The sequence below is a fragment of the Phoca vitulina genome, unplaced genomic scaffold (genome assembly GCF_004348235.1).
Source record: "Phoca vitulina isolate PV1807 unplaced genomic scaffold, GSC_HSeal_1.0 scaffold82, whole genome shotgun sequence".
Taxonomy (NCBI): Eukaryota; Metazoa; Chordata; class Mammalia; order Carnivora; family Phocidae; genus Phoca; species Phoca vitulina.
This window is the reverse complement of record NW_022589785.1, coordinates 660,852-676,495: the sequence shown is the minus strand read 5'-3', so window position 1 is coordinate 676,495 and position 15,644 is coordinate 660,852. Positions and strand designations below refer to the sequence as shown.

General features: G+C 50.5%; 1 protein-coding gene across 1 annotated transcript in view; it reads right to left on the bottom strand.

Moving 5' to 3' along the window:
* MYO18B (myosin XVIIIB) overlaps window positions 1-15,644 on the bottom strand; it is a 232,537-nt gene that overhangs the window by 174,185 nt on the left and 42,708 nt on the right. The window contains exons 12-14 of the mRNA XM_032395173.1: window positions 7,469-7,642; window positions 4,300-4,390; window positions 2,419-2,611 (exon numbers count right to left, since the gene is read on the bottom strand). Of these exons, the coding sequence (XP_032251064.1) occupies window positions 2,419-2,611; window positions 4,300-4,390; window positions 7,469-7,642 (458 nt within the window). The remainder of the gene's footprint in view (window positions 1-2,418; window positions 2,612-4,299; window positions 4,391-7,468; window positions 7,643-15,644) is intronic.

Here is a 15,644-nt window from a genome sequence, read left to right as displayed (position 1 = left end):
TGAGAGCTTTGTCAGGAACTAACAACCATTCAGTCCAAACTTTGCTTGTATTTAGTGAGTAACTAATGAGGGCTGGGCTGAGCACTGGCTGCTGGAGGCAGCAAGCACAAGCTATGGTTAATGACAGTCGCCATCCAAAAGTCATCAGAAATGTCCAGGCAAGGCTATGCATGGAGATGTCCGTCACAGTGCTGTTTAAAAGAGTGTAATCGTGGAAATCACCCAAATGTGCAAAGGAGGGTTGAGACAGCATCGGAGGTAACCCGTGAAATGAACGGTTACTAAAAGTTGCCAGTGGAATGAGAACATGGGAATAGCATGATGCTGTGAGGAAAACAGTAGACAACAAAATCGTGTGTAGGAAAGGATTGGAAATCTGCAGAGAAGACAATATATGGACAGTTAAGTGGTATAAGGTACAGACAGCAGTCACAGTGCTTGCCTGTGGGCGGTGGGGCTAAAGGAGGTTATGTTTTCTGCTTACGGATGTTTCTATGTACTTTCCAGTTTTTTTTTAAAGATTTTATTTATTTATTTGACAGAGACACAGCGAGAGAGGGAAGACAAGCAGAGGGAGTGGGAGAGGGAGAAGCAGGCTTCCCGCTGAGCAGGGAGCCCGATGCGGGGCTCGATCCCAGGACCCCGGGATCATGACCTGAGCCAAAGGCAAACGCCTAATGACCGAGCCACCCAGGCACCCCTACCTTCCAGTTTTTTAATAGAGAACATGTATTGCTTTGAACATCAGAAATAAGCGAAATAGGGGCATCTGGGTGGTGAAGTTAGTTAAGCGCCTGACTCTTGGTTTCGGTTCAGGTCATGATCTCAGGGTCTGAGGACCGAGCCCCACGTCAGGCTCTGCGCTGGGTTTGGAGCCTGCTTAAGATTCTCTCTCCTTCTGCCCCTCTCGCACCTCTCTTTCTAAAAACAACCAAAAGGAAAACATTCTCTCCCCTTCTGTTTTTTCTCACTCTTGCAATTTCTCCCATCAAAAACTGGAACCTATTTCCCCACCCCTTGAGTCAGGGCTCAGCCCTGGACTTGTCAGACCCACTGAATACAGAAGGGACATCACCAGTTCCAAGTCTAGGACTCAAGGGGCCCCACACGCTCCTGCTCGTCTCTTGGAGACCTGCCCAGCCCCAGGAGAACAGCCTGGGCTAGTCTGCTAGAGGATAGGAGAGTCCTGGCGCACAGATGAGTCATCCCAGCCAAGGCCTGCCTGGATCCACTCATGGCCAGCTGACCCCCAGACACAGGCGAGAGCCAGCCGGCACCATCAGAACCACCTACCCGCCCTGAATCTGCCCACAGACACAAGAGCTGGCTCAGCCAAGCCCAGAGAACTGCCCAGACAACCCAATGTAAGCAATAACAAAAGGTAATATCTAAAGCCACTATGTTTTGGGGTACTTCAGTATCTAGCATTATTGTGGCAATTGATAGATGATACAGGAATATTGCTATTTCTATTTTACATGTGACGGAATCAGGGATCAGAGAGGGTGAGTGACTTTCCTGAGGCCACACAGCCAATAAGTGATACAGTTAAAGTCGGACCCCAGGACTCATCATCAATGTCACTTGTTTGAGATTTATCCACGTTGATGCTTTCATGTTTCTTGCTGTGCAAGCTCTAACCAAAAAAAAAAAAAAAAGAAAAGACCATAATTTCAATACCCATTATCTTCTTGATAAACAAGATGGCCATTTCCAACATCTTGCTGGAGTCAAAGCGGCCCCCTTCAGAGAGAAAGAAGGGAGTAGGTAGGATGGGGCCGTCCTGGGTGCTGGCAGCATTCCACTTTTCCCCTGGGGGGGCAGGTGCGTGAGTATGTTCATTTGGATAAATTCATTGGGCTGTACACTACTGGTGTGTGCATTTTCTGGGCAAGTGTAATATTTCCATTTAAGTTTTTTTAAAACAAGAGAAGGCTGGAACGTGTCTACCCGTGTTTCCTGGTTCGTGCTCCCAGTGTCTGGAGGGTAGCTCCTAGGAGAGAAGTGCATCTAGGGCTTTGTTAGGATTGCCACCCCAGGATCCAAAGGCCAGGCAAACCCTCCCATCCAGAATTTTCACCCACCCCCAGAGCATGAAGGGCTTTCCACGGGGAAGATGCGAGCCACATGGGAGGAGGAGCATTCAGCTGGGGCAAAGTGGGCGAGGAGGAACAGGTCACCCCAATGAGGGGACAGCCGGGGGAGCGAGGCCTGGGGAGCCCCAAGTTCCCTGGGAGAACTGTAGGGAGCCGTGTATGGAGGCAGGGGAGCAGCAGAGAGCTGGGGAGCCTGGAGTTAGGGTTTCGTTCAGTGGCGGGCCAAATGGGATGAAGCCAAGGGTGACTGAAGGACCTGACCATTCCCCGCCCCCCGACCCCCGCCAGCCAGCCTCCCGCCCTCCACGGAGCCCAGGCCTACCTGCCGGTACCGCTCCAGGGTGGACACGAAAGTCCGCTGGTAGAAAAGCAGCTGCAGGCGCTCATGAGCGTAATTGTGGCCCAGCTCCTCGAAGGTGGCAGCCCGGTCCTTGCACTGGTGCCGCGGGTTCTGGAAGCCCGGAGAGTCCACCACCATGATGGAGGCCATGGAGAGGTGGTGGGAAGAGAAGGACCTGGGGAGAGATGGGGGAGGCCTCAAGACCACGTGGAATCTTAGAGCCCAGCTGGCCCAAGCCTCCCACCCCACCATCGCAGATATGGCGAAACTGAGGCCGCACGCCGGGTGGGTGTGGTGATCCAGTAGATCTGGCGCCAAAATGAGGCTCACCACTTACAGGCTGTGTGGCCTGGGGCAAGTTACTCAACCTCTCTGAGCTAAGGTTTCCCCAACTGTTAAATGAGGATTCTTTCAAGCCCCCACCGCCTTGCATCATTTTGATGAATCTGTCAGGGTGGAGAGAGAAGGGATTATTGGCATCAACATGCAGGAGTTGAGAGCTGTTGGAGACGATCCCACGAGGGCTCCGACCCTCCCTCTGCAACAGAGGGCCTGGGTGTCTTGGGAGAGCTACCCAACCTCTCTGGGCCTCAGCCGGGAAAGGGTCAAGGATGGCCACAACCCAGAAGGTTGCCAGGAGGGCTGGAGGTGATGAGACATCCAGGCTCCGAGGGCCAGGTTGGCGGTGGGGTTCGTGCTCCGTAAAGGTGGCCTGATATTATGATTATTATCACGATCGGCCCTATGTTCTGCAGGCTGCTTATTTCAACCTTCGCTCTTCTGCACGACCTGCCGAGGTTTTCCTTCTGTATCATGGGGCCAAGAAGATCAGCCACCACACATGCACGCGTGAAAACTGTCAGTTAATGCTCAGAAAGCCAGGTGTCTACGAGAGGCTCGTAGGTGCTGGGAGAGTGGGTTCGGCATCAGCGAGATGCAGTTTAAAGGATGCGATGAAGCAGCCGCCCTCCGTGGGCTGAGGCAGCTTCTTTTGCCAGCGGTTCATTTCCCACCCCCGGTACGCCTTCCTCTAAGCACGCATGACCCCCTTGGTTTCTAGACGCGGTGTCTGTGGCCTCAGATGGTAATTGCTCCAGTGATAGGAGAGCAGGCAGATTCCGTGTCCCAGGGTCATCCGAGAGCCCCAGCTGCCCTGTCGCTCCACACCAGCCTCAGCCCGGCTAACAGGATGTCGGAAGCCTCATGATGCCTCCGGCCTTTGGGGAGGAGGGTGGGAAGCCCTTACGGTGATAGACACCCAGCTCCCGGCCGCTGCAGCCTGGTAGGTGCATTTCAGAGACACGTCCTGGCTCCCTCCAGAACCAGACCCTGGCTGCACCCCACCCTCCGCAGAAAATTTTAAAAAGAAATGGACCAGAGCGGTGTGGCGGGTTATTCAGGCAAAGATGAAGGTGTGAGGTGGGAGCCCAGCACTATGGCTGCCTTCCAGCCCCACCTCTCTGCGCCTCCGTTAGCTCAGCTGTAAAATGGGCTGATGTGCAGAGTCAATGATGCAAGACCAGTGAAACCAGGAGCACCAGCCATTGTTTTACTTTAGCGGGGGGACCCCCAAATTGTTCGCTTTCATTGTCAGTGGTTTATGATCGCTATCAGGAAGAATTGTTTATATACATCATCTCTTTTAATCTCTCACCATGGCCCTGGGGGACAGAGCTATTTTGCAGGTGCAGAAGGGGAGGTCAGAGAGCTGAACTGATTTGCCTTGGGCTGCCAAAGGGGGAATTTAAACCCAGCACTACTACCCAGCTCAAAAGCTCACTCTTCCCCGGCCCCCCCAAAACCCCACTGTGCTAAAGTGCCCAGTGCTTGGGCTCATTTGTATATCTGCAGAAGAGTCCATACCTGTTGATGAGTGAGACAATAACTGCAAAGAGCTCTTGGTACAAGCCCGAGGCCATCCCCTCCACACACTCTGTGCCCGTCATCTTGAGCCCTGGAGAGGGAGAGAGGGAAGGGTGGATATCGGTGGTCAGGACCTTGCCTGGGGCCAAGGACAACACTCCCCAGGCATCGCTGCTGGCCTCAGAGAAACCCCCTCCCTCCATACATCCCTCCACTGCTGAAATTATGTACCCACGCTCTTAGAATCAAGTTCAAGTGTCTTATCAGGACTGACCGGGTTCTGTGTCACCTGGCCCTACCTCTTCTCCAACGAGCGCTCCTGCTCATCCCTCAGGGATCAATCCAATGTCACCTCCTCAGGGGAGCCTGCCCTGATTACCACCCCCATTAAGCCAGTTCCCAGTCCTACCTTGCTCCTTTTTCTTTAATTAGTTTTTGACTAAAGTATGACTGACATACCAAAAGCCGTACCTACCTATTTAATGTATACATCCTGATGAGCTTGAAGATAAGTATAGGTCACCGGAACAATACCCTAAGCCTGTCAACTCAAGAGTTTCCTCCCTCCTTCTTTGTGCCTAAGTGTGTGATTAGAACACTTCACATAAGATCTACCCTCTAAAAAGAATTTTCAGTGTACAATACAGGATGGTAACCAGCAGCTCTATGCTGCACAGTGGACATACTCATCCACTGGTTGTCTTATTCGTCTACTTATTCATTGGTGTTCTAGGGTTTATTCATCTTGCACAAAAGAAACTATGTGCCCTTCCATCATTCTCTCCCATTTTCCCCCTCCCCTCAGCCCTGGGCAACACCGCTCTGCTCTCTGCTTCTATGAGTGTGACTATTTTAGATCCCACATATAAATGGGGACATGAAGTAGACCATTCAGTCGTAAAAAAGAAAATCCAGCCATTCCCTACAATGTGGATGAACACAGAGAACGTTAGGCTACGTGAAACAGGCCAGACACAGAAGGACAAAGCCTCCCTGCCTTTACAGCACTGAGCTCAGTATATTTTTACTTGTGCAGTTAGCTGTTAACAACAGCCCCCACCCCGAACTGGCGCCAGGCTGGGAACAACCCGAGGATGGGGACCATGGGCTCCCAAACCCCCAATGCCTGACACATAGTAGGCACTCAGATAATGTTTGTTCTTCCCCCTTTCTGGAGGGAAATTTGGCAGTTCTGTGTCAGAAGCTATAAAATGTTCGTATGCTTGGACTTAATAATTTCATTCTTGGGCTTTTATCCTAATGAAATATTCAGAGAAACAAAGATTTCTGGGTACATATGTTCTCCTGATTGTTGATTAAATTGGATGAAAATCGCTTTTTTTTTTTTAAACAACCTGAATATCCAACAATAGCAAATGGGTTAGATAATTTGTAGTCCGTACAAAGGAGCGCTTAAAGCCAGGCATAGACGCATACTGAATGAGCGGGGGGAAAGCGCCTACCTGTCACGTTAGGAGGAATAAAAATGCTTCACAAACGATTAATATAGTCATGGTCTCAGTTTTGTTTAAACACACACACACGGCCCCTTAAAATAGCCAGCCTTGATGAGGGTGCATGGAACAAAGCAGAGTGAGAATTTAGGAGGGGCGGGTCAGATCGGAAATCCTGACCCTTTGGTGCTGGTTCCATCCCCAGAATCAGAAACATGATTTTCACATCTTCAGTGGGGCTGGAGACACAGTCCTGCTTGTACATTCCAGGCAGCCCCCTGCGGCCCCATAGCACTTCCCCTCCCTCTGGTAGCTCCACCCCCAACCTGGGCGGTTGCTAGGCAACCCACAGCCTCTCAGCATCTCTCCTAAGCCTGCTGGTCCCCTGTCTGCTTCTCAACTACCCTTGATACCTTGGCCTGAGAGGTAATTAGTGTTAATATCTGAATGTGAGTGCACGTATGCTCATTTATCTGTGCACGTCTGTGTGTCTCCTGCAGTGTGTGCCTGTGTGGTGTGTGTCCGTGGGCATGTGGTGTGTGTGTTCTATGTGTCTGATTGTGGGGCTTATGCGTGTGTCTCAGAGAGGAGGGGGAACTGTAAGCTGACTACAGCTCATACCTGGACCTAGAAGCAAACAAAAGGCTAGTGGCTTCCCAGCGACATTAGTCACCAAGCTGAGATCCCTAGAGTGGAGCAGCTCTGTGGACCCCAGGGGCCTCTAAGAGATGAGCCCCAAAACCACGGTTCAAAACACTGCGACTAATGCCAGACTCTGCAGTCTCTGGGACAATCACTCTTCGTTCTCAGAGACTCCTGGGGCTCCGGGAGGTCCCTCTGCCCTCACCTCCTGCAGCCAAAGCATCTAGCTGGTGGTGGCTGCAGATTTGGGACCCGGCAGATCACACTCCAGCGGGTGCCATACAAAGCCCTTTGGCTTCCCCCCACATCAATTCAAAGCACTCTTGTTCCTCCAGCCACCTAGGCTAAAATCCTAGAAGCTGTCCTGATCCCTCTTTTCCCCTCCCCCCCCCCCCAGGCCCATGCTATCATCTCTACATGTGAAGCAGACCTTGAACATGTCCCTCCCATCCCAGCTCCACCACCACGTCCTTGTGCAACAACCAGTATCTCACTAGGCAACCTGTGTAGGTTCCTGCGTGGCCTCCCTTCTCCCACCCATTCCCCAGGCTTCCCCCTAGCTAAGCCATTCGAAGAATAAGTCAAATCATGGCATTCCCTGCCTATGCCTTTGCATGGTTTCTCATGGGTCTGAGCATAAAAACTCTAGTTTGCAGAGTCCTACATGAGCTGACCACCCTCCACCCCTCATCTACTGGCCTCATCTACTAGCCTCCCAGCCCCTCTAGCCATCCAGCCTTATTTCTGTGCCTCAAACTGGAAGGCCAGCCATCCTTGGACAAGATAGGGGCTCAACAATGGAAAAGTGTTGGCCCCTTGGCACTGCTCACAGTGTCCCCTCTCCATAGCACAGGGTGCCCTCCCAGGTTTCAGCAGAACCTTGCGGACCCTGGACAGCGCCAGCTGGCCACAAGCCCTGTGCAGGTAGGAACCAAGTCCACTTCTGCCCACAGGGGCCTCCCTTGCACCTAGAAGGTCTGCATATAGCAGGTCCTGATGAGTAGGTGAAGGCGTGTTGGAGCGTCTGATGGCCTGGCCCAGGGGGGAACCCAGCCCACCCAGAGAAGCAGCACCTGAGCTGGTCTCCTCTTCCTCAAGGCCCCGTCGGCTCGGCCCAGATGTCACTTGCTCGATGATCTGTCGCAAGTGGTGCTTGAAGGTGGCCGTGTTCAGCTCCTCGTACTCACAGCCCAAGGCCTCAGCTGCGTGGTTTGCCCACTCAAACCGCATGAACTGCTTCCGGCCCACTGCAAGAGGGACACAGCAGAAGTATGGTGGTGAAGTCCTGGGAATGGAGTGGGTGGGCTCCCAAGAGGACCTCAGGGGTCTCACCACTGCCCACCCTCTGGACTACCCCCCCTCAGCAGGGAGCCGCAACACCTGGCCTGGGCAGGGGTCAGGTTTCCCAAGAGACATGCTTATCCTACTTCCTCATAATTTGCATTGTTCACTTTTTCAGAACAATTAAAATGATCACGTGGACCCTCTAAATGTGGAATTGTGGAACTGATAGTAAAAGTGTAATCTGTCCACTCACGTATCCACCTACCTATCCATCCACCCATCTACTACCCCTTGCTGCCCACCCACCTATCCATTCAACTACCCACCCAGCCACTCATCCAACCATCTCACCACCCACCCATTTATTCAAAACACGCTTGTTGAGCTCCTACTATGTGACAGGAACTGCGCCACTGGGAAATCAATGATGAGCAAGACAGACAAGGTGCCTGTCCTCATGGAGCTTACGATCTATTGAGGTTAGAGTAAGACAATAAACAAGTAAACAAATGGATGAATAAGATAAATTCAGGTGATAATATTATCAAGTTTTTCCCCTTAAGGAGAAGATAAAAACAAGAGATGAGGTCAAGAGAAACTGAGAGCATCCCTGTGGATCCATGGTTGTCAGAGAGGGCTCTGTCTGAGGATGTGATATCTGAACTGGGTTATGAAAGGTGAGAAGGAGGTGGCTACCTAAAGAACCAAGGAAGAGCTTTAGAAAACTGTACTAGAGTATCATGCCAACTGTGTAAATCATTCTAAAGTGTTGTAAAATAAAATACTAAGGGGCGCCTGGGTGGCTCAGTCGGTTGAACGTCCAACTCTTGATCTCAGCTCAGGTCATGATCTCAGGGTTGTGAGATCGAGCCCCTCACTGGGCTCCACACTGAGTGTGGAGTCTGCTTAAGATTCTCTCTCTCTCCCTCTGACCCCCACCTCGCTCTCTCTCTCTTAAATAAATAAGTAAATAACTAAAATAGTAAAAAGGAAATATATCCAAATATTAACAGTCCTAGCTGGGTAAGGGGATTTTGTATTTTCTAAATTTTCTGCAGGGATGGTGTCTTAATTTTGTAATCCAAATAAAAAATTAATGGCTGATTAAAACAAATAACGGTGCTATCCTTAAAGAATTTCCTCCCATTGTTTATCTTCCCATAAATGTGTTTCCTTCTTTGAAATAAAAATCACAACTGCCAACAGATTTCTCAATCCAACAGAAAGAGGTCATAAGGGCCCGGTTCTTCAAGAAGATATCTTGAAGAAGCAGCCTCGTTTAAGGCAAAATTGGACATTTGGACAAAGACTTTATGTGGGACTCGCTACTCAAGGGAAAGGAGCTCTGGCCCCAGGGTTACTGAGGGTCCACAAATTGCCATGCTTATTGACATCCTCCTCGGTGCCAGGTACTCAGCACTGATCTCACAAGAGAGGTTTCCCATTTTACAGATGATAACACTGAGTCTCGGGGAGGTAACACAGTTAATAAAAAGTGCTGCCACTTGCAAAAATGATGAAGAACGTGATGATGGCAGTGATGAAAGCAGTCACCACTCACTGACCCTATTTTATTCAACATGTCACCTTTGTGCAGCTCATAGCTTCTGGAGTCAGAAAGCCTGCATCCAAGTCCCAGGTGTGACAGGTGAAAAAATCAGTACATGCATGGTAGCTGCATGTGATTACTTCTTATCATCATCATCATCATCATCATCATGAAATCTTCACAAAGGTCCTAGAAAGCAGTCTTGTCATTCCCAATTTACAGATGAGAAAACGGACTTAAGAGACATCACCAGAAATCAGATGGACACTAAGTACTAGAACTACTATTTCACCAAAATCAACCCGTCAAATACCATTTTTAGGACATTTGCCATATCTTTGTGACCCTAGATCAGACTTTCTTTAAAATGGACTTATCTTTTTCACTTAACTAAATACGTTGTGAAAGGAAATGTTGTAGCATTATCTTAAATGAGAACCCAACTGTTGGAGGGAGCCATTGACAGAATGTGACCGCCCATTGACCTTCAGGCTGGCCCCAGGACAACAGGTGACTCCTCACCCCCTCCCGTGTGAAACGGACATTCTGCCCAAGTTTGCCCAGCAGGAGCCATCTTCAAGTAAGGATCGTTGAGTGAGGAAGATGTTGTTGAGACCATCTGGACTGACTATGTGACTCTGTGTAAGCTTTTAAGATTGTGGGTGGGTGCGGAAATGTACAGGGCTGGCCAGTGGAGGCAGGGTTCATATGTAAGTTTCCTTGCTTATTACACCTGCTGCCTACCGATCTGGAGTGGTCTGCGTTTGACCTCCCCTTTCCCTCCATGAGGGGGGGCCAGTTTGCAAACCAACACCATTATCACTTGTCACAAACAGAAAGGAGAAATAAATGCAATATGAGCACAAAAGTATCTTTAGATTCTAATTAGATACAGTTATCTGGGAGCAGGAGGTCTGCCCTCTCACTTTTTGTGTTTTTTTTAAAGATTTTATTTATTCATTCGACAGAGAGAGACACAGAGAGAGCACACAAGCAGGGGGAGTGGGAGAGGGAGAAGCAGGCTTTCCGCGGAGCAGGGAGCCCGATGTAGGGTTCAATCCCAGGACCCTGGGACCATTACCTAAGCCGAAGGCAGACGCTTAACGACTGAGCACCCAGGCCATGTCTGCCCTCTCTTTGTCAAAATGCAAGATTAGAGAGTATTAGAGATTTTAAAGACGGCTAGCCCTGAATGAGACTTCTTTCTTCCTGTGTTGGGGGTTGGAAGGGAATTAAATAAGAGATAATGTTCTAGATGGGCGATGTCCTGTCGCTCTCTGTCAACCTTCTTCCGCCACTGTCCAAAATATTCCTCCCACCCTCCACCTACAGTGATCTTCTGTACCTCACTGAGCTGGGGAGAAGTCAGGAAGGGAATTGGCAATAGCTCTGAAAAGAGGAGCAGTGAACGGCCTCAACCTGACTCTAAATCCTGCCTGACAAGGGGGATACTTCCCAGTGTGCTCGCTGAGCAGCATCTTGCTGGGGAAATCCAGGGAGCACACAGGGAGCTCTGCCAGGAAAATGCACTTTTTTGCTTCCAGTTCCCTGAAGGCTGGTTGGTGCACAAGATCCAACCCCATGGGTTCCTCTATCTTTGTTCAGACATGGGTGGAAGCCAAAGCCTCTTCAATGGGGCCTGAGAAAGGTGGCCCCTGAGGCAGGGACAGGAACATGGACACTGGACCAGACAGAATCTGAGTCCCTTTCCTGCTTACCATTCCCAGCTCCAGTCTTTGGGCAAGTTGCCCCACCTTTCTGAGCCTCAGTTTCGTCATCTGTAAAATGGAATCATAAAACCCCAAGCACTTCTTCATACGGCTAAAGGGATGGGGTGATGTGTTTACATTTACATGGAAGATACCCAACAGAGTGCTTGGCCCCGAGAAGGCTTTCAATAACTTTCTAGTCCCTTCTCTACCTGTGAAACCCAAGAGGGCACAACTCACCCAACAGGGATTGCTTCGTTCTGGTGGCCACAGGGACTCCTTCTGCAGATCTTTCTATACATGGCTTCGAGAGAGGATTTGGGGGATGGATGATGAATCGGCGCGCTCCAGATGTGGGCCACGTCCCAGGGATTCTGAGCCAACTCCACGGAAAGGCGGACACATGTTGGCTCAGCACCTCCCACCAACCTATTCCAAAGCCAAGGACAAAGCTGTCCTCGGAATGCCGCCGGGGTTGGAGATTCCCGTCCAAGTGATGCTCATGTACTCGATCGCTCCCTCTCCCAAGAAGCCATCACTTGATGAACAAGGACAGCCATCAAGCATCGGCAAGTGCCATGTGCCGGGCACTGTGCTGGGTGCTTCCTCTGCCTCTTCTCCTTTACTCTCATCAAAAGTCTCTGAGATAATTCAAAGGTGGGGAACAGACCCAGCAAGGCCTAGCTTCTGGTCCAAGGCAGTACAGGGAGTAGGGGCCGAGCGGGATTCCCAGGCTTGTGTGCGGATCTCAGACCGAGCAGCAGCCGCCTGCTGATCTGCTCGTTCACAGTCTGTATGCTCACTGCTCTGTCCGGATCAGAGCCGGAGCCAGGAAGTGCTCAATAAACATTTGTCAAGTGGGTGATTAAATGATGAAAGGAATCAAGAAAGGAATGCACGTTTCTCGATAGTGGCCAGCCCTGCCTACTTTCCCTCCCTGCTTTTCAAAAGACCGGGGAGAGAGAATCTCTGTTCTCCTCTCCCCATGGCACCTGCCATCTGAAACTTAGAGATGGCCTTTTCTAACTGGAAAGATCAAATACAAGATGAAACAAAAGTGAGAGAGGTAGAGAGACAGATACGGAAACAGAGAGACAGGATGGAGCCGGCTCAGAGGGCGCTCTTTATGGGGCGGGTTTGTGGATTTCCCCCTGCCTCTAGCCCCCTCCAAAGGGGATCACACACTCAATCCAGGTGCTTTCCCACCACCCACCAGGAGACGAGGAGCCTGTGCCCAGAATGATGCCAAAGCTAAATGCAGAGATCAGTTCAGGCTGGTGGATTTGGCTGCCAGCCATCCTGCTAGTCACTGGTGGGAACCAGGACCCCGTGGCAGGTAGAAGCACAGTCTGGCTTCCGCACACATTATGTAGGGATCCTCTCCCTATTCTGCAAGCACTGCACAGGACATGGGATGGGCAGTAGCAAACACTCCAGGGCAGCCCACCTGTCACCCCTCCTCTGTCTCAGCCACCCAGGAAAAAGAAATCAGAATGCAAATGTTCGACAGTATGACAAAGGCGAACTTAATATCACAACATCAGCCAGCAGCACGTACTCTACACCCACCCCATGCCGGGCGCTGGGCTGAGCGCTAAACCCTGCTGCCTCATTTAATCCTCCCCGTGGCCCTGTGAAGTCAATAGTAACATCACCCCTTGAATTATGAGAAAACTGAACCTCAGGCTGACCTTCCAAGGCCATGAAGCTGGTAAGGGGCAGAGGCAGGATTTGAATTCAGGTCTGCTGACCCCAGCGCTCAATATTCTAAGTGTGGTGCTGTGCAGAGGGGTCTTTTCTCATAATGAGTATCAATCTCAAGTCAGAGAGTAAGGCAAAAACTCCAGTACCCTTAAAATCCCCCTTGAGAATCAAATTTCCTGTAGCGTACAGTACTGTAGCTTATCTTCACAAGTCCAGCACAGCAAGCTTTCCCTCCGGCCGAACAAGGAAATGGGCGGCTTGCCTTTGGGGGCCATGACTTACAAAAAGATACATACCTGTAACCTCCAGCCTCGCATTTGCTTTGCACGCATCATTGGATTTACACAAATACAACACATGTATGATAGGAACCACCCACCCTTGAATCTGTTCTCTATTAAAAAAAATCATTTGCAAATGCCAAGTCTGTTCTTATTCTTAGTGACAAATGGTCCATGCATCTCGCCATGGCCTGGAGGACGCACACCCGAGTGCGTGTACACTGAGGGAGGGGACAGTTGTGTGACCTTGGCTGATCTCTCAACTGCCTTGCAAGGTCTGCAGGCTGGGTGTTGTTAAGCCTGATTTTATAGTAGAAGCTACTGAGACACAGAAAGGGATACTGGACTGCCCTAAGTCACCCAGCACGGAAGTGGGTGACCTAGAACTTGAGTCCAGGTCCCCAACTCCCAGGTCAGTGGCATGGGGTTAGGGGCGGTTCTGGTACCGCCACATATCCCACTTTAGATCTAGCTGGAGCATACACATGGGCTATATGTAGGTCAAGTCAAAAAGGAAACAGGGACAGACTTCAGATGGCAACATGGGGGTTGGGGGGAGGGCCTGCCACAGAGCTGTGACAGATCCGCCATACCCCTGGGGCTTACTGCGCTCCCTTCTGACGAGGGTGTTCTCTCTTAATGGCACTTGCTCATGCAAGGGGAGGCTGGAAGGGCCATGGAATTAAAATCCTCAGCCCTCAACCAATGACTGCGGGTGACACCCTTTGAGTGGGATGACTCTGGGTGCGAGCTCTATGCTGCCCCCCAGAGGTCTCTGGCGGGACTGAGCCCCAGTTGCCCACAGTGGAGGCTCACACCCTCGGTGGCAGCCTTCCTTCCCCACTTCCTGCCAGTACTTCCTGGGATCACCTCCCACGGGAACCGTCTTGGCCTTGAACGCTTGCGTCAGCAGCTGGACCCATGTCAGGTGCTAAGACTGAGAGAGGGCTTGAGAGGCTGATCACACTTAACCAAGTTTGGTTTGGATTTCCCTTCAATTACTGAGGCCAAAGGAAGGTTCTCTGAAAGGGACCCAAGGCTTGATAGGCTGTTATTTCTTTGTGTCTGTCTGTTCCTCTGAAGCCATTTGCACACCCGGGGTGAGGCCTGGCTCCAGCCAGTGTACCACCAAGGACAGGGCTGAGTCAGAAACTCTCCATGTGGCAGAGTGGTACGGAACAGGGCAGAGCAGCCACACAGCTGGGGCTCAGTTCCCCGAAGGGGCTCCTCACAGCCGTCGTTCCATGGAATGTTCATCAGTGCCAGTGGGCAGAGAAGAATCCTGTATCGTATCAAGTTGGTTATTGCTTGGTGAAAGAAGTTTCTTAACTGCGGGACTTCTCAGAGCCTTTAAAGTATATCTGATGAATCTCCAAGAAGGGGACATTCTGTTCAGACTAATTTGACCTCAGAATGCTTTCAGGAGCATCTTGCAGGTCTAATGTCCCCATGAGACATTAGTTTAGGAAAACTGGTTTAGTAGGAAGAGCCCTCAATTAACCAGGTGACCCTGGACAAATTGCCTTACCTGAGTCTCTTACCCATGGTCACTCTGCTGGTAAGAGGCAGGCTGGAATTTGAATAGAGAGGATGCACAAAGGAGCAAATGAGAGACAGAAGAAAGGAAGGAGGAAAGGGATGTATTGGGACCAGTTTCCGAGGTGCTCAAATCCACCTGCAAAGGCAGGTTTTTCCCTTTATGTTTAGTACCAAAAAAAAACCGAGAGAGAGAGAAAAAATAATAACACGACTGCTTTCCCACGTGCACCATGAGTTCAATTGCTATCAATTACTGTGGCCTCCTGCATTTATTAATAACCAAGTTATTTCTCCTTTCAACAACTTCCAACAATAGCCGTGCTGTTGCTGAATTACTGAGCATTATGTGACTTATTTATAACGCTGGTGCATCTGGGTCACATTTCCTCACACAGAGGTTTCCAATTCAAATGTCTGCAAAGAAGGAGGCCACCTGCAGGGAAGAGATAAGCCTAAAAGTCTATAGACGCTAGAAGAAAAAGCAGTAGTGCTCGGCAGACAGACTGCCTGGGTTCGAATCCCACCTCTCCCGCCTAAAGCCCCGTGATGTCAGGGAGGTCCTGCCGCCTCCTAGAGCCTCCACTTCCTCTTCTGTAAAATGGGAATCTACCCCCATGAACTTCTTGGGAAGCCTCAGTGAGGTTACAACTTGCAGGTCGCTTAGTAAGAGGTCTGTTCAAGAGCTGTCCGCTCCTATGATGACAATCACACTCTGAGATTTCTGCCCTTAAGAGGGGACAAATGGGTCACCAAGAGAAACTCCGGGAGCCAACTCAATGCACGTAGCTGCAGCTCCCCACCCAGGGTGCCCGGCAAAGTCCTAATGTTAGGACCATGGAAAATGCAACCCTCTTACAAGCTGGAACTTCAAAGCCCTTCCTGCCTTTTTTTTTTTTTTTTTAAGATTTTTATTTATTTATTTGGGAGAGTGAGAGTGCGTGGGAGCATGAGCAGGGAGAGGGGCAGGGGGAGAAGCAGACTCTCCACTGAGCAGGAAGCCCGATGTGGGGCTCGATCCCAGGATCCTGAGATCATGACCTGAGCCAAAGGCGGACGCTTAACCCACTGAGCCACCCAGGCACCCCTGCCTTTCCTGCTTCTTATGGCTGTTCCTGCATGTCCCTGCCGTCCCCCTGTCCTCCCCACCTGGACCTATTGTTCCACCTATCTGGCTTTGGAGAAA